At 33.2% G+C, this 18,574-nt stretch overlaps 3 protein-coding genes across 9 annotated transcripts; all 3 read right to left on the bottom strand.

Annotated features, from left to right (window-relative positions):
* Positions 1–1,794: 1,794 nt before the first annotated feature.
* Positions 1,795–8,593, bottom strand: ps (RNA-binding protein Nova-1-like protein passilla). 5 transcript variants are annotated; one of them, XM_090179659.1, is made up of 5 exons: positions 8,468–8,593; positions 8,203–8,347; positions 6,052–6,195; positions 5,798–5,952; positions 1,795–5,726 (listed from the first exon to the last, which is right to left on the bottom strand). In XM_090179659.1, exons 2-5 carry the CDS (start codon positions 8,312–8,314, stop codon positions 4,347–4,349), a joined length of 1,791 nt encoding a protein of 596 aa, XP_090035785.1. In that variant the 5' UTR covers positions 8,315–8,347; positions 8,468–8,593; the 3' UTR covers positions 1,795–4,346. The 5 variants fall into 5 exon arrangements, with proteins under 5 accessions (XP_090035785.1, XP_090035784.1, XP_090035788.1 ...); XM_090179658.1 differs by having other exon boundaries at positions 8,549–8,568; XM_090179662.1 differs by lacking the exons at positions 8,203–8,347; positions 8,468–8,593 and adding exons at positions 7,671–7,887; positions 7,960–8,187.
* A 137-nt stretch (positions 8,594–8,730) lies between these two features.
* On the bottom strand, positions 8,731–13,796 carry LOC149942742 (unc-112-related protein-like). Of its 2 annotated transcripts, none has more exons than XM_090179657.1 (12): positions 13,490–13,796; positions 12,644–12,802; positions 12,334–12,567; positions 12,060–12,262; positions 11,795–11,997; positions 11,602–11,704; positions 11,426–11,533; positions 11,185–11,360; positions 10,877–11,108; positions 10,592–10,807; positions 10,370–10,516; positions 8,731–10,301 (listed from the first exon to the last, which is right to left on the bottom strand). In XM_090179657.1, the coding sequence occupies exons 2-12, from the start codon at positions 12,783–12,785 to the stop codon at positions 10,005–10,007; spliced, it is 2,061 nt and encodes a 686-aa protein (XP_090035783.1). In that variant the 5' UTR covers positions 12,786–12,802; positions 13,490–13,796; the 3' UTR covers positions 8,731–10,004. The 2 variants fall into 2 exon arrangements, with proteins under 2 accessions (XP_090035783.1, XP_090035782.1); XM_090179656.1 differs by having other exon boundaries at positions 13,526–13,795.
* Positions 13,797–14,124: 328 nt separating this feature from the next.
* LOC149942741 (REST corepressor 3-like) lies at positions 14,125–18,019 on the bottom strand. 2 transcript variants are annotated; one of them, XM_090179664.1, is made up of 11 exons: positions 17,530–18,019; positions 16,293–16,430; positions 16,018–16,232; positions 15,836–15,957; positions 15,600–15,770; positions 15,331–15,541; positions 15,192–15,269; positions 15,061–15,118; positions 14,822–15,000; positions 14,596–14,762; positions 14,125–14,515 (listed from the first exon to the last, which is right to left on the bottom strand). In XM_090179664.1, the coding sequence occupies exons 1-11, from the start codon at positions 17,669–17,671 to the stop codon at positions 14,434–14,436; spliced, it is 1,563 nt and encodes a 520-aa protein (XP_090035790.1). In that variant the 5' UTR covers positions 17,672–18,019; the 3' UTR covers positions 14,125–14,433. The 2 variants fall into 2 exon arrangements, with proteins under 2 accessions (XP_090035790.1, XP_090035791.1); XM_090179665.1 differs by lacking the exon at positions 17,530–18,019 and adding an exon at positions 16,518–16,581.
* Between the last annotated feature and the right edge of the window lie 555 nt (positions 18,020–18,574).

Genomic DNA, 18,574 nt, shown 5'->3' with positions numbered 1-18,574 from the left:
ACATAAAGAGTCAAGGCTTATCGCGTGTCTTATTTACTAATTAATTGTCGTATAGGACTCATCGAATTTTGGGGTAGAGTGCGTGTCAGGTTGGGTCATCAAAGCCAGGGCAACATTTATGGCCTGTGCTATCTTGTTTTACGTTTACATTCCCGGCCTTCATCCAATAACTAGGAAGCGGGTGGACAGACAACCTACACTCTGCGGTATTTATATAAGTAGGATAATATGAAAATAGGCGAAAAGATGCGCTTCTTTTATTTAACGCGTTAGAGCATAATTTTGCGTGGGAGGTTTAAATGCCATAAAGCTTAGGGCGTCTTTGGAATCTTACGAAACACGAAATAACAACGCCGTAAAATTATTATTGTACATTTGTATGTAAATAATATTATTTATAAAGCTAGACAAATTAAACATTATCTTTATGCTAAAACAAATTATTAAAGTTATAAAAAATGACAATTAATTAATTTGGGTCAATGAAAGCACGAAATTTTAAACATAAACAAGTTAAGTAAGACTAGATACGTCTCACTTCACCTCACTATGCTATGGTAACCTTTAACGTTATTACTAGACACGATAATTTATCTACTTCATTTGTTTAATGAGGGGAATGAATTTTAAAATGAATTCTATCGAATCAATTTATAATTCTATAAAATTCATTTTTTTTATGAATAAATGACTTGGACATGGCTTGCGAATATTTTCCCCCTTTCATGGTTTCTGAACTACAACGATAACTATAAATAGCACTGGTCTTAAAATATACATATGTAAAAGAAATACAAAAACATTGGGTAATCAAACGTTTATTGGGAAAGGGTTATTATAGTCCATGCAAAATATGATCAGTGACTTTTTTGTGTGGACAGTTTGATTTTTTTTAATAATTTTTTGACCTGAAGGATTTTTTTGTGGTTTTAACTGTGCCACAAAACACATACCCTATACACGGAAGTCAACAACAGCAATTCCCCACTAAAGTAATTTTTTAAGGATTTGTTGCAAAGATTATAAATGTTACCAAATACGTTCTTTTCTCCTTTTAATAGATTATGACCTTTATCAGGGCACCTTATTTTTTTTTTTACATTTTTCATCGAAGAGCTTTTACAATGAACCCATCGTGCTGGTTGGAGAACTCAATTTGAGTCATTACAATTTATTTTTTGCCACTACCGAAAATAGTAGGCGCAATCATTCAGGCTCTAGGCCTGCGAAAAAATAAACCATTTTCCTAGCTTGGTTAAATTTACCATAAAACTTTCCCAAGACGAGGTACAAATGACTAAAAACAACATCAATCCCTCAAAAAATTAATATATAATAAAAAAATTCCTTTCCTCTTGACATATAATTAACCGGTATATATTATATTACTCGATCACTTCAAAAACAAAATTATAGTTAAAAGATTTGTAAAAAAATCAATTTTTTAAAGGGATTCTGTTTTCGACGTTAATTTTTTTTTGAAACAGAATAATGATTATTTGAATTCAGAAATTTTCAGTGCTGTTTAGAATAAGTTTTTTTTTCCTAATAATTAGTTATAGAATGTTTATATAACATTTTTTGTCACCTAGAACATTTTAAAGCGTAATGTAATTATAATAATTTTTTTTGCAATTTTTAAATACATTTGATTGCAAAAGTACTATATTATTAATAATATTAAAACACGCGCAGGGACGTGCTATTGAATTAAATAAATATAATATCATCCCTTTTTTATATTCCCCATGCAAAAAAACCCTCTTTTATTTTTAGGATGAAAGACGCAAGAGCTAATAAAAGAAATGTTTAAATTTTTTTAGTTAACATACATGGAAATTATCAGTATGGTTCACCTCGGAGAACGGCATTTTTTTAATTGGACAAGGCACACGAACTGCAAACTTTTAGCACCCTTTTGTAATATCTCGTAATGAGCAACCACCAACTAGAAATTATTTAAATTATACCAAAAAAATATTAAACTCGGGCTCTGTAGCTAGTAATAGTGTGTGATATACAAAACTACTATAGATCAGTAATGTCAAACTCATAATATAAATACCACGTATTTGCTTTCTTTTAAACATAAGTGATTTGCTTTTACTTAGAGCTGGCCTAGTATTTTATCAGTTCAAAATTTCCTAATACATCATTCCACTTTGGCTACGACTTACTTATGTTACAAATAAAAATACCCCCCTCCCCCAATGTGACCTAAAAACTGATGTTCAAAATAAGTACCAATAGTTTTTTTTGTTCAAAAATGTTAGGCCTATTACAATGATTTTCTATTTAAATTAGTGTTAAAGCGTAATATTATTTTCATATTTTATGGGAAAAATACTTAATTCACTATTAAGACGTAACATTTAACAATTTGGCGTTACGCGCAAACATTAAACCATTCAAAATTCACATACAAAAGGAATATATTTTTTTTTATCCCTATTATCCAATGGAAAAATGGTAACAATAACTATACCGGTTAAAAGCCATTCAGTTGGTAAACATAATGCAAATACTCGAAATAATCTCGGCTAATAAAACAAAAAATCTCAATTAAAATATAGTTTGCCATTAAATATTACCAGTATTGTCTCGCTCAGCCTAAACTGATCAAAGATTAAAATTTTATACCATTCCCCATTACAATTGGAATACATAGAACAAGGTAGGCAAATTGTTATATTCTAGTACATTTTAATCAGTTTATCTGATAACTCTTGTGTGTGATGAATGGATTATAATCCTCTACACATACAGGCACATGTAATTTGAACCTAGAGAAGGAGCCTTCAGACCTATTTTCTTTTCTTATTTGAGCTAGCTAGATATATACTATATTTAAATAACTTTTCAACGCATTGCAAAAGTTTGGTACAAATTCCCAACTACAAGAAAAAAAGGTTAAATACATTAAGATAAATAAACAAACTGGTTCAGTGTAAATTTGAGAAATATTTCAGAGTCAAGTGCTTTTCAAAATTTTGGACTCGGTCACAGTGAAGACTAGTTGACACCTACATTGTTGTTGCTGATGAGGCTGGTAGTTTTTTTTAATATACTGCTCTTTAGAGAATTATAATAGTGGCTTTCAATAAGTACAACACATTCTTAACTTCCGCCGTCTTTTTCTTATTTTTTTTAATCTCTTAACGTCGTTGTCTTTCAAGATTCGACAAGAAATTGTTCAATTTGTTACCCATTCCTAAATCATTTAACATGATCACATTTTGTCATATAATATATATTATCCTATATATCTTACAAGTTTTACACTTTACGCGACGTTCCGTATTCAATTTCACTCCTAAATAACATTTTTTTTTACTTATTTATTTTTATATAAAGAAATAGCCAAACTGCTGAAATAAATTTAATTTAAGATAAATAACTATGTAGTTTCTACAATTTATGAAAGGAAGCAGATTTCTTCGAAACCTAAAGCTTAAATATAAAAGGTTCCCCTATTAATATCATAACAATTCAAATTCTTTTCGTTTTTTTTACAAACACGAAAATTTTCAAATATTAACACTATTTTTTTAATTTAGAAAAAATGTTTCTATATTTAAAAAGAAAATATATATATATAATTTAGGCCTGCTACCCTAGAGGAAAAACCAACGCAAGGTTTAAAGAGGAATTCAGGCTAAACGTCAACAAGTACAAGTTAAACAACGAAGCTTAGCACATTATTTTTTTATGTTCATAGAATCTATATATGAATGATAATGCACCTGAGAGACAATTATGAGCATTCACGCAAATATGCTTACACTGAAATTGCAACTTCCCAGTTTTAGCGGATGATCAAAATATCACTACATTTATGATTAGATATGAAGAGAGTAGTTCGTTCATTTTTTTAAGTCAAGCGTTTGAGGTTTGTTTAATGATTGAACCTGTGATAAGTGAGCAGTTACGTTGAGAAGGAGGAAAACACTTTTATGAAAATAGAAGGGAAGAACTGATTGGGCTGTAAAGTTAAAAATAATAATGGAAACCTATCTCAATTATGTCGAATGAAAATGTAAACCTTCTACTTCACTGGTACCAGTAATAATTATTACAACGCTTTCCAGTCATTGAACACCAATCGCGCAAAAATTTTGTTGCGGTTTCTAAGGCTCTAGGGTTCAATAATTAAAATATTTCACGCAAAATAGGCAATATTTTTCGCTTGTAACAATTAGGATATATAAAGATGCGCAGTAACTTTTATACTCAAATTTTTTCTTTTCTTTTTTGGTGTAATGTCAGGGGCAGATTTGAAGTAAATGAAAAACAACAATGGTATTTGAATGAGTCAATGCGCGACTGTGAACTTTCTGGTAGCTTCTCTAACGAAGGACACCCATCGGATTCTGTCTTGCCCTCTTGCTCTCTTCTTCCGTTATTTGTTGCTCTATCAAGTATTGAGCCGTGCTGACTGCGTTAGGCAAGCCAGTAATGGTGACAATGCGGTTCCTTGTTCCTGGTGCGAAGATCCCTTTCTTAGATATTTGGATATTCGCTCCGCTAAATCTCTGAATTTCCACAAGAGACTTCCCTCCTGGCCCTAAGATAGCACCCACAATATTTTCTCCTACTTCCACCTCTAATTTGGTAGAGTCTTGCCTGTCATTGGGAGTGGGACTCTTACGCATGGGTCCAGGACTGGTGCTTAAGCCGGTTCCCAGGCCAAAGGAATTGTTGTTGATGGGTAGGGATGGAGCTCCTGGGGATCCCAAGGCGGGAGAATTTCTACGAAAGGGATCGAAAATATTTGGATCGGGCATAGGAAAACGCTCGCTGGAACGAGAAGTGGGCGAGGCGAATCCTGGTCCCAAATTCAAGCTGGCGATATTTCCTCCGATGCTACCAATCGGACCAAAGACGCTTGATCCAGCGCCCATGGCTCCTGCAGCTGCTACGGTTGTGCAGGGTCCAGCCTCTATACCAGGAACACCGCTAGAAGGAAACATAGCTTGGCCAGCCACGCTGCTGGAAGGTACTTGACAATTATTGGGAGTGGAATTGCTCACACCCATACTCATTGGACCACTAATCATGGGTGCTCCATTCATACTGTTAAACATTCCCGCTAGACTCAGTCCCATCAACCCTAACATTCCGTAATTCGCTAAAGTGGACATGGCAGCTCCAATTTCAGCAGTGGCTTGTTCGGAATATCCACTACTTCTAAGCATATGTTTGACATTTTCTATCATTTGGGCAGCGCTTGGTGGAACAGTGTGACTTCCCATGCCAATGCTGATACCCGAAAATGGTAAGATGCTGGCATTGGTATTAGCGCTTTGAGAATGACTGAAACTGTTGTTATTGAGAGTAGGGCTCAGGCTATTTAAACTTCCGCTAGAACTGTAACTGGCATTGCTATTGTTCATCGCACTACCACTTCCTTGCACACTTCCAGGATTAGCGTAAGGGGAGCCTGTTGGGTTAAAATTTGCTACTGGTCCTGTGACATCCGCGTAACTCACGTTGAGACAACTACCGCTTTGAGGGTCTTCCACTATTTTGGCAAGAATTAGATTGCAGGCATTCTTGTTGTTATCCATCTCGCCAATTACTGTAATGCAACGTTCGGCTAAGGCATGATCTTTGGATTTCTGGGATATTTGGACATAAGCCCCACTTTCTTCTTTGATTTGTTTGATATAACTTCCTCCTTTGCCAATTATCATCCCAGCAGTACTGTTAGGAACTAAAATCTTCACCTTTTTGTAGAAAAGAAAATTGGCAGAATTATCGTAAAATTAAGCCAACATCAAGCTTTAAAGGCAGTTACCTGTTTTTCTCTCTCAGCTGGTTGTTTGTGATCAAAGTCAATGGCCATTTTAGCATTGGGATCTGGTTTCTCTTTAATTTTTTCCATTATAAAGTCGTGAATTTGAATAATTCCTTCTACACTACCAGTAATTAAACAAACTCTTTCTGTCGTACCTACAAAAGTTAAATTTAAAAGTTCTCATGCCTGGAATATTACCCAACTCTTAATAGTAGTAAATAGAACATAGCTTAGACCAACAAATAGATTCTTACCAGGGTAATAATCATTTGCTTTGGACATTTTAACTCTTGCCCCAGCATCTTTTTGGAGCTGGGCAATTGTTTCACCACCTTTACCAATGATTGCCCCAGCAGCAACCGCTGGTACAAGGATTTTAAAATGATAAGTTCCATTCGCTACAAAACATTAAAACAGTCAACTGTCAATGAGTCAAATACTTGACAGACTTTGCATAAAATTTTCCATAAACTTATATATGTCTAATTAAATAATAAAACTAATATAACAATTAAAACCAATGATCATACATGTTCATTTAAATTAAGTGCATGCACAACATTTAAGAAACCTGATTATATCCTATCTAATTTAAAATTCGCCAAAAAAATTAATAAAGCTTTTAACATCAATTTAAATGAATCACGTGACAGTGAATAAGTGTAAAGGCAAGAAATGAAAAGGTGAGTATAAATGTTAGAGCTGTCACAATTAAAAAAAATAATTTTAAAAGACCTCATGGAATATCTTTGCATACTAGACATTTTCAGAAATTTAAGAAATAAAACAAAAAACACAAGTTAATAAGAAACCAATAAGATTAAAAGTAAGAGAATTCCAATTTTTTTTTAATCCACTGAAAAGAAGATTTTAAGAATAAGGAGTGAAAATGAAAACAAACACCAGTGAATATGCTAAATGATAACCATATGATACCCATGAAATGATTTAATGGGTGTTAAAACCAGATGGTGAGGTTGCAATGAGTTGTTATTATATGCTCAAATTATTAAATCGATAAAAGTATTTTGACTTATGCAAGAATGTCTAAAATAAATGAATCTGCAAGTTTTGACATAAGCAGATTGTCCATGTAAGCCTAGGACTCATATATTCTGAATTAAATTAAAATAATCATGGCACAGGTTTCTGTTTAATTATTCAGCCATTTACTTAATAGTCATCTTTAAGAATATTTTGTAATAATAGTCTATTATGAAAAGGCTTTGATTAGTCGTAAAAAGTTGATTAGAAGATAGAGAGGGAGTGGTTCAGATACATGGAACATGCATAAAAAATAATTTAACCTAGATTTCTAATACTATTTTCGGTTTTACTATTAGATTACTATAAAACTTTAAAGAATATGTATTTCTTTGTGAAACAGACAAAGTGAAAAATTGTTAATACTAAAGAAGCTAATAAATAAACAACAGGGATGAAAATGATGATGTGGCTAAAATGATAGTTGCTTAGGCCTACAGAAGTTCATGCAACCTATGTAATTCTGAATTATCACTGATAAGGGATACTTTAAGATATTTTTTTGTCCAAAACCTAACCAATTTAATGTGAAATTTACGTGGTTTCTACGAAATATAAATGGGTAACGTTAAATGACAATTGTATAAGGAAAGAAACATAGGGCATTAGACCTTGACAGTCATATTTAAATGCAACAAAATTTTTTATACTAAATGATAATTAATCCACGAAGATAAACAATGATTGACAAGAGTATAATTGGACAACAATTTGATATATCAAAACAAATGAGGGAGTATTTGGGAGATGAATCATGAGAAAAGCTTTTTGCAAGGTGAACTACCCTAGCCTAGGATACAAATACAAAAGTTTTACAAAATAGAGTTACCAAAATTATTTGTCCACGGATCGTCGTTCAAAGAATCGCCTATGCTCATGATTGAGTTGCTCTCTTCATGTTTAATTGGCATAAGGGAAAATTTCTGCAGGCTTTAAGGCCCTAGGTACCGTACACGTAACAGGTACGGCCTCTAAGCCTAGGCAACTGCAAAACTAGTAGGGCTAGCTACGCCTGTCCTTCTAATAAAATACCGTACACTTTAAAACTGAAAAATTAATAAATAAAGTCTTTAAGGAAAACATAGCCAAAATATAGGCCTGTGCTTTCCAACGATTACATTAATTCTTTATTTAATTCTTGCATAAGTTATTAAGATCACTCGGGAGAGAAACCGGCACGGAATTTTTCGGGGGTTACGAGTTACGACACGTAGATAGATACTAGCTCAGCTCAGCTGGCCAAGGGCTAGCCCTAGCAGAGACTCTGCGAGGGTTTCATATGGTCGTCACACACGTCACTGTCTTTGAACTCAAATTAAAGAATTTCTACTGAACGGAGGTTTATGAAAATTTAGGCGTACCTCCGCTATGATGTGATCTTTTAGTTGCGCCTAAAGATTCTAATTCGGAATCCAAGGGTCTTTTTCTCGAATCCGATAAATCTGATTCTGGTCCATTCAAACCGCTGGCCATCTTGGTGCGGTTAACGGAAATGACGTTCAAATTCTAACGTCACACGATCATGACGTCAAAAAATAACTCAAATTAATAAAAATAAAAGTAGAAGTTTGTATCGTAAGATTTATTCGTAAACGGTTTAATATAACATAATCCAAATCCAAATACCTAAACTCGATCCGTCGTTACGCTAAATTTCTTCCTACTGGTTTAATGCGGCTACAAATTAATAAAAAAAATATAGCCTACTTTTCCGGAAAGTGGGACGTCACTTCCTGCAGCTGTTGAGAGAGCCATTTAAAGTTTGCCCGCCACGCCGTTGAGCACGTGGTTAAGATTAAAGTTATTTGACAGATGACTCCCACTTCAAACGCATAGAAAAGTGTTGAAATGGTTATAAGCTAGTTATAAATATTTAATTTTATTACGCTTTTATTTTTTAATACAGAAAAAATAACATGATTTATTTAGTACTTTTTTAGACTATGATTGTTAAAATAGTAATGATAGCCAGGTTATTTACATGTACACCAAAAGTATAACTCTAGCATTTATTTATAATGCAATATAAATTATCCTCAATACTATTTCAACCGTACTTTTGGTTAATCTGGAAACTGTTTATATCTATACAATTTCAACAACTTTTTAAAAACAGAATATTCTTCCAAAAAGCTTTAGCAAAATAGCATTTAAAAAAATGCTTGTTTTTTTTTGGCACAACTACATGTAATATAGTATTCACTTGTAAAAATACACAAATTTCAAGCCACCTTTTAAACGCGATTCTCAGGAAAAAAAGAAATGCTAAACTGACGTAAAGTAAATGCTAAACTGACTTTAAATAAATCAAAAGAATTCTTTATCATTATTAATACATTAATAATAATGATTTCTTCAATGAAATATCTATTTTGGTAAATCATGTTATGAGGTTACTTTGGTTAGAGGCTACCAGTAGTTTAACAAATATATCAAGGCACAATGCTTTTAAGATTTCTGGCAAGTTTTTAAGAATAACACTTTCATACAGGACCTACGATATTAATATCAGCTTCCGTAAAAATATAATACAATAGAATGGATTAAATTGTTTCCAATTCACTTTTTATTCCTAAGTTTCGAATGAATTTCTTCTTAACTACTTATTTCAAGCTATTGAGTTCAAAATGTTCAGTTATACTTAGCAATACAAAACAAGTTAATTCATTTGGTCAGGGAAAAATATACATTAAAAGATTTGTACATAAGTTAGTTGCTGATCTTAGCATTTTGCTTATTTACCAATAATTCTTTTGGATAAATGGTCACATAAAGTCTATGTATGGTAAAAACTAGCATCATGTTGAACTAAGTGAATGTGCGCAGCACGTGTCTTAAATAATCAAACCATTATAATGAAATTATTAAGCCTACACTAAATTTCTTTACTATAATTTACTCGCCTCAAACAAAGTTTCTTCGTAATTAATTGCAATTAGTACCGTCATTAAAGCGCAACATTAATAATAAGTTGTTTTACGATAATAAATTCCTATTATAAGAACTACTTTTTTGAAGGTTAACAATTTAACTGTCATCATTTAAATAGTAGCCTATTGTCATTTGAAAATAGCCCAACTGTAAAATAAAATCAAGATTTCAAGAGCTCTCGAAAAGAAAAATAAAAAAAATTTGTTAAAATCATTTGTACGAGACTGAAAGCTCAAAGCCAGCCTCCAGTTAATTTGTGAAACAATTCTTCATTTAAGGTTTGATTTTGATCTTTAGACCTCATGGAAAGGAAAATGTAGCCACCAATAAATTCGTGAACAATTTTGCAATCTGCGCTGAGAACGGCAAAAGCTACATTTTCGTTATTTTCTTCGAACTGAACCCTCATTTCTTTCACCTCCCAATTGATATTCCATGCCTTCATTGTATTAAATCTCCAGGTTTTAATGTGGTCACCCGTACTTAGTTCCATACGCATTAAGCGATTGAAAGCCACTCCCAAAAGTTCCTGAAAGACATGTGTAAATATTTTTCATTTTATTAGATAATAGGATAAAATCAATATTTAACATTTACCTCTTTTTTTCCGTTAGAAAATTTTACAACAAAAAACGAAACTCCATAATCTGGAAGAGCTTGCCACGCTTTGATATAGCTTAATTTAGCATCAATAAGGTTTAGATCTTTTACGTTCGCTTGAGCTTCTAAAATGCGATGAGTGATCTAAACAAAATATATTAAACAAGTTTGCCAGTTTAAATAAAAAATAATCATTAACTTTGCTTCAAAATGATTTACCTTATTTGATTTCATCTTCTTTAAGAATCTGGGAGCTACAAAATCCTCCGGGGCAATTTGAACACTTGAAGGATTGAGAGCAGGGGCTGGTGCAGGGTGTTGCATGGCTAAGAAGTCTAAAATAGACTTTACTTCAGCTTCGTAGGAGCTATCAGCCATAGTTTTGCCTTTAGCAGCCAAACGACATGCTGCCATCCACTTAGCATATTGTTCTTCCTACATTGACAATACATAGGAAGCGTAAAAAATTGGAAAATAATACTTTTTTAGCTCTACAAAACTTACAGAATCACATCTTAACCAATATTCATTCATTCCATCGTGACTGGGAGCCTCTAGACGAATTCCATATTTTGACTGAGACAAATTGACATCTGGCGTCACCTCGCAGCCTTTAAGGGCGATCATTTGAGTGGGTTGACCAGTACTGCTATCTTTATTCTTATAAATAGCAAGTTGAGTGTCTTTGAAGGTAAAGTAGCAACGTTTAAATCCTTTTAGAGTAAATTTTTTGGGCCTTTTTAAAATGGAACAAAGGAAGAGTTATTTTATTGGTAGCCCTAAATTTTTAGATATTAAAATTTTTTCCTTACTTCATGAATTGTAAGTAACCAGCTAATTCAGGAACGCTGGTAATGTCACCTCCGCCATTGCTGATACTCGTACCTTCTAATGTAACTTGTAGGTCATTCAAGGCAGCTTCAATATCATCGTCTTCTTCATTATGATAATTTGGTTGAGGCACATCAGATTGCAGATTTACTTGAAGCTTCATTAAAAAAAATAATACCTTGTATATTTAAACTAACTAAATATTAATCACAAGTATCGTACTTGTAATGCACCAAACAGCATCATTTCTTCTTCTGTACAATCAATTTCTTCAGTTAGCAAAGACCATTTGGCCTGTTCGTAAATTTGATTGATTCTCACAGCGTCACTCTAGTAAGAATTAGAGGTTATTAAACAGGTGAACTCTTTGATCATAAATTCTTATAGCTCTATCATACCTTTGGATTCAAATCATAAAATGAATAGAATTTAAATCTCATAAGAAGAGTGTCAAATTCCCTGACGTCCTGCTCCATTAGAGACAACGAAGAATCGAGCCAACTACAAAGAAAGAGAGTGAGATAAAAAAAACTTTAGCCCAATTTATGGGAATGAAGCCAAAGAAAACAAATTCCGTTGGCTATTTTGTACCCGCTATTAAGTCTAGCTCTTTCGATGAGTGTTTTGGGTCGTAAGAGAGTTTGACGAGATTCTTCAGAAGGAGTTTTTGGACTCATTGCCAAAGGTGGGGCTTCTTGAGAATTGAAGCTGTTGTCAAGAGTGAAACTGTGAAACGGAGAGCCGTTGAAACTAGAGTTGGAAGTGGAATTGTAGCTTTGATTTGAATTCCAAGGCTATAAGAAACCAAATTCCTTATTCATAATTGGATAAAATTTTCAATTAAACTCAATCATACGCTGCTAAGTGGTGTGGTATTGTTTGTGCCATCAACAACTGTCTTTTCAGGAGTTCCGACGGGGTTTATTGTTAAGGTACCATGTTGGCCTGTGCTGTCTTTGGGTCTTTGTCGGGGGCTGCAGCCTACACCCCTAAAATTGCGTTTCAAATGATCTTGGGAAAGTGGCCGACACAAGGATAATTCTTCCGGGTGTTTTATACCTATTATTTGCAAATTTCGTCTATTCGGTAATTTACATATTGAAATGAAACTACACACTAAAGACGCTTACCTATTTCTTTGCAAAGATTGACAACTGCGTGAAAGGTTTTAACTGAGAAATCAGCCTTCACATCTATAAATCTTAAATCAGGCAACTGAAGGTGGAGTGTTTTGTGCATCGGTGTGAAATGCAAGACAGCGTCTGCTTGTACACCGCACTGATCTAATGTAGATCGAGTTCTATTTAACCAGATGTTCTTTTCTGGCCACCATAAAGCGTGGTCTGACCAGTCAATTGCAACATCTAATAAATAAGCAGATAAAAAATAATATTAATTTCAAAAATAAAGAAAAGGTGCAAAACAACAAATCATACTAACCCAAATCTTCAACAAGTTTCAGCATAACCCCTCCAATGTGGAGGTCACCTTTAACTCTTAGGGACCTTTCGGTTTTTAAATCAGTTACTACAATAAGTAGCTCCCAGGATCCATCCCCAACCAAATAACCGTCAGAAATCATGACTGTAATAAGAGTTTCTGGAACAAGAAAATATAGTTCTCAATGTCTATGTATCTTTCTCTTACTATGACTGAAAATTACTGTGAGTGCGCTTTATCAAAAAAGGAACCCTCTAAGTCTCTGATAAAAGAAAGCTTACAATGGTACACGTACATATTAAAAGATGTACAAGATAAAAGTTTTCTTTTATTTGTAGTAAGGAATGTTTTTTTATGTACAGGTTTAGTTTTCCTATAATTAAAAAAAAAAACAGCTACAAGTACTACGCTTAGCCAAATGAATAAAGAACTAACAATTTCTCCTTTCCTAGTGAAATAATTAATAAAGATAATTATCCATTCTAGTTGGGATTCGTGACCAATTATCTGACATAATAAAACAGACAAATGCTAAGGGGTGTTGATAGGGAAAATAGTCCATTGAAAGAGATAAAAGATAATCTAGTAGTAATTATATTTAATCATGTAACTGTTAAAGATAAACTATTAAGAGACAGATTTTGGTGACATTGACAATAATAGAAACGTCTGTATTTCCATCTTAAAATAGGAGTTATAAAAGTTTCATCATTTAAGTGCTGTAAACAGGTACGTACATCTACTTACTTTCCAATAAATAAATAATAATGAAAATAGTATTATCTAATAGCCCAAGAACCAACACTTCCCAATAAAATAAAAACCCCTACAAAATTAATACGATACTTTTCAAGTAGGACGAATATCAAACAAGCGCCACACCTTCTGTCCTAACTTTCAAAGATTCTTGAATTTAGGCTTAGATGATGTCTGAAATGTATCTCGAATTTAACCACGCGAACTCGATTTATTAATGAAAAGAAACTATTATAGTAACTCTCCAGCAGTTGAAAAGTTCATTTTACAATAAAATTTCGATTGTATTCCTTGAAAACTATTTAAATAATTCTACATTATTCATCGCGCTTCCGGGAAAGATACAAAGGGTTCGCTTCTTACAACACTACAAAAAATAAGGGGGCGTGATCTTAGTTACGCAACCAACGAGAGTTCACGATATTCGTCGCTTTCCAAAAATGGTAAAAGACGTAAAATGACGTAGGCGGATTACCCATCAATCCCTCCGATTCAAAAAATGTTTCCCGGAAAATGAATACCACATTTTTACCTTAATCGTTCCAAACGAAGCTTAAAATTTGTGACACATCTGTAACTTTTCCCCTTGTTTTTCATTAAATAAAATTCAATTTAAAAATAAAAATTGAGGGTAAAGAGATGAAAATGTAGTAATATCATAAGATTATTTAAAAAGAGTAATTATTGCATAAGTAAATTAACAAATACTTATCTCTTGTGGCGAATAATTTTTATTCATTCAAACATGGTCAAAAAGACGCTTTACCATTTCTTCCTTAAATTTAACTTTGGTGAAAAATTTTTTTCTTCTAAATGATTCACTAGCTAATTGTAGCCAAACAATATACTTCATAATTTTCAAGTATTATTTGCTAATGGCCTTGAAAGGCAATGGATTAATTTCAAATACCTAAATGTCTGTTAAAGGGTGGGACAAACAAATTCAGCAAAGCGGTTCTATAAAAACATGAACCAAACTATATAATTGATTTCATTGTAATCAATAATTATTTAAATTAGAAATGACTTATGTATTAATTAGTTGGAGTTGGTTGAACTGGTGTTGGACGAACTAAAGGAGATGGATGTTGAAGCAAAGTTCGTGATTGAGCAGACCTGAAAAATTGCATACTGCTACGTTTAGACTACACGCCACTTTTAAAATTGTTTCGATATTTAGTAGAAACAACAATAACCTATTATTTGTTGAATGAATTGACGGAGAAGGTCCTGTTTTACTAATAGGCGAAGATGGAGATGATTTTGAAACTGGGGCTGGTGGCTGAGTAGCTGAAACAGGAGAAGAAGGATGGCTCGCTGAATTGCTAGCACACGTTGCCACACTACTGGGATCCCAATCCATCTAAATTACAAGATGTCAATTACATTTCTAATGAGACAATAAAAACGGGGTTTTTATACCAATTTGTCATCAGATTTATCATCCAGTATAACACCATATTCAGCTTCATATTCTTGCAAAACACCATCCAAATTATAGCGTCGACGATAGTTAACGAAGAAGCTGCGCACATGGACTTCCGTTTTGTTTCCAATAACTTCCGCTATGGCTTTGAAGTCACGTCCGTACTTTCTCACACCTATTTACAATAGATGATGATTAGAGGTAAGAAGAAATGGAAAATTTAAAAGCGACCAACCTTGAACTGCTAATAAGAGCTCATCATTGGTCCATCTTGCATTTATACGAGAGTTAGCCTGAAAAAATATTATGTATTTCGAATAACTACTTTGTTACATCAATGAAGGAATATTAAAATGCAATATTTACCTCGGATAACTTAAATTCATCAATACCAGCTGATGTTTTATGCTTTAATTGACTAATGATTTGCTTATTATTTTGTACCTGAAATAAAAACATTTAAGAAAACGTTTTTATTTTTTTCCTACCAAAACTAAAAGTTTACCTGTCGCTTTAGGGACACAACTTCAGAATCCATTGCTCTCAAAATGGCATCCCCTTGTTTGGAAGGACCAGTAGCGATGGCCACCAAGTCATCGTAACTCAAATGCATCCCCCGAGGAGGTTTTCTTTTACTTCTCACAGGATTGTGTCGTGTGGAGGTTGATTCGTGCTTTCTAATTGGGCCACCAGGGCTTCTCAGCATTCCAGTTCTCCTGAAAAATCATATTCATTAATTTGAATTTTTTCGTGAAAACCACAAATTTGGTATACCTAAAACAATTAATGCAAGTGTGGCATAGACTGCCTTTTGGTGAGGTATAGAGAGTAGCAACAGTGTTGCAATTTGAGCAAGGATTTTTTGAATTTCCATCTTCTTTCAATTCTTTGGTTTCATTTTCCAAATCGCTTTCGTTTTCTGAGGGAACCTCCGAGCCAGCATCACTGGTGTTAAGTCAAAATATTTAAAATTTATTCAAATTTTGGAAAAAGTTTATTTAATAACTTACCTTCCTTCTTCTCTACTGTTGGCTAGTTTACGAGCTTGGCGGTCCATCAAACTTGTCCTGCATCTTGTCTTCTTCCAAGAATAATAATATTTAACTAAGCTTGCAATTGATTTATCAGGTAACTATGAGAAAGAAAACTAGTTAAGTTTAAATCAATTAAAGGTAGCCATCAGTCCCATTACCATCTGCCTAATTCTGTGAAAACTTTTCCCATGAAATTGAAAAGCTTGTTCAAAGAGAACTTTGTCTTCCACAGACCATTCATCAGGAAATGGAGTGAAATTTGGAAGATCGGATAAAGCCCGGTCCACATCGTATTTATGCCAAAATAACATTCCCAAGGCCTGTTCAGCATTATAACCAAACTTTTCTTTTGAAACAGTTATATATTCCTCCACTGAAAATGGAATTTATTTTTAAAAAGATGATACTAATTTAATCATCTACATTTGTTTACATTTTGAATCTGGAATTTCTGAACATGGAGACCATACTAGCAAAGCCCTTTCAGGCATAAATTCAGGGCATGGTTCTGTGGAAGATACCATTTCTGGGACAACCGCTTGGTAATCTTCACCAACTCTCATACCAGAATCTGTGATTTAAAAAAAAAATTGTTTTTAGCTTAAATATTTGCGCAATAAGACACGGCCAACACTCAAATACTACAAGCGACTATTACTTTGTTTGGTTGCTTCTGCATTATCATTTGTTGCAATATTGGGTAACATTTTTCAGTCTGCCTGGCAAATTAACTAAATGTACTACACAACATTGAAGCAAATTCTAACATAGATTAAATTAATTACAGCTAAATAAACTCTAATTAGCCAATACAGTTCTGCACTAGCTAAGAGTCATCTATGTACAAAAAGAGAGGAAAACATGGTGGTCTATATAACTAATATAATCAAAAGTAAATCTCAATATTTACTTTTGATATAATGAAAGACCTTAACAAAGTTTAGAGATCAGTAAACACGGGAAAGGCTTAACTGTTTTACTAATATTATTATAACGAGTTATCCTTTGACTGGTCAATCTTAAATCTTCATCCTATCCTTTAGGAGGACTACATCATCATGTCATAGCCTAATAATGAATTAAGCTTAAAGATTCTCATTAATAAAAACTGATGCTAATATCAATGGTCCACTTTAACAGGGTACTAGTCTAATAACAGAAGTGTAGAGGATAGCCCCACATCCAAAAATATAAAGCTAATATAGGAGAGCATAAAAATTAGCTTAACTTAAACCTCCAATAATTTTTCTTCGTAGAGCTATTGGGAATTGGGGTAACGTTACTTTTCGATAACAGTTTTCAAACACAATGTTCTGATTTGTTCAGGCGCTTATTTAATATTGAATCTTAATAGAACGGAATACTTTTAAATAAAAACCAAATACTGTTAACAAAAGAAACTTAAAAAAAGTCATGCTTATTTTTTTTTTTAAATTTCGAGCGAAACATCGAAAGGCACAATTGCGAATGGAGAAAATAACGCCATCTATCAAAACCAATAAAATTATGTGTTTCTGAAGTTCAGTTCAGCTTAGTCTAGTCTAGTTCAGTACAGTTTTCCTTGCGCACGATTTCCTATAGCGTATTAAAGCTGCCATTGTTTTCGTACACATGCCAATTAACAAAATAAAAAAACATGCTTTTCGAAAAAGAAAAATAAAGACAATTACCATGCTGGGAATCGTCTGAAACATTGCTATCTTCCGATATTAAATGAACTCCGTTTGGACTTGCAGCACGCGAACGGCGCCCACTTGCGCCGGCTCTAAGTTTAATACAATTGTCATCGCCTCCTTTTTCTGCTAAAACCATTGGATTTTTGCCAATTTAACTTTACAACCAAGCCGATAAAAATAAATAAATAATTTGCCGCTATAGGCTAGTACTTTCAGTACAGAAATTAAAATTATCAAGGCACAAACTGAGAAATTCACGAAAAGTCAAAGGAGGGCGCACTTTTACCGTCGATCCGCTAGGGCGCGATTGTAAAAATTTTGCTTTTGGCAAAAATATAATTCTTGCCAAGGCTTAACCACTAACGGTATCATTTACTTATAGTTTTAAGAAATAATAATAAGGCAAAGGAACTAAAACTAAGTGAAAAACACGCTTATTCAATTATAAAAAGTTTTTAAAGATTTTTTGCAATATTATCATACAAAAACACTATACTTTTAAAAGTACAAGTTCCCGACGCGTTCTTCTCGAACGAAAAAGCCGATAGCTAAACTTGCCGCTTATTTGTAGGAAATTTACCTCGTCACCTGGCGCTCGCTTAAATAGTTCTTTCGTCAAAGTGGAAATTTCCTGAGAATTCATAATTTTTGCAAATTACCATAATTAATTTTACACTTCATAAATTATCTCTTATAATTTCAAACTAAATATTTTACGAAACTAACAATAAATTTCAAATTTAATCAGCCTACGAGTGTACAAAAAGTGCCAAATATAATTAATCAACAAAAAGCCTTGAAACGTCAAAAATATAAAAAGAAAAGAAATATTATTGAAAATAATTATACTTTCCTACATTTAAAATCATTTAAATCTATTTTACAATATAGCTGAACAAAGGTTTAAACGAAAGTTACTGTTTAGAAATTTTAGTGACTCGTAGAATCTCTGTAAAATCAGTTTTCAGATTCTAGCCATCCAATCAGGGATAGATTTCAGAATTTTGCCATTGGTCAAGACAAGAGAAATAGATCCGTA

The sequence above is a fragment of the Leiobunum rupestre genome, chromosome 6 (assembly GCF_980474605.1).
Source record: "Leiobunum rupestre chromosome 6, qqLeiRupe1.1.hap1, whole genome shotgun sequence".
Lineage (NCBI taxonomy): Eukaryota > Metazoa > Arthropoda > Arachnida > Opiliones > Sclerosomatidae > Leiobunum > Leiobunum rupestre.
This window is presented reverse-complemented; position numbering and strand designations above follow the sequence as displayed.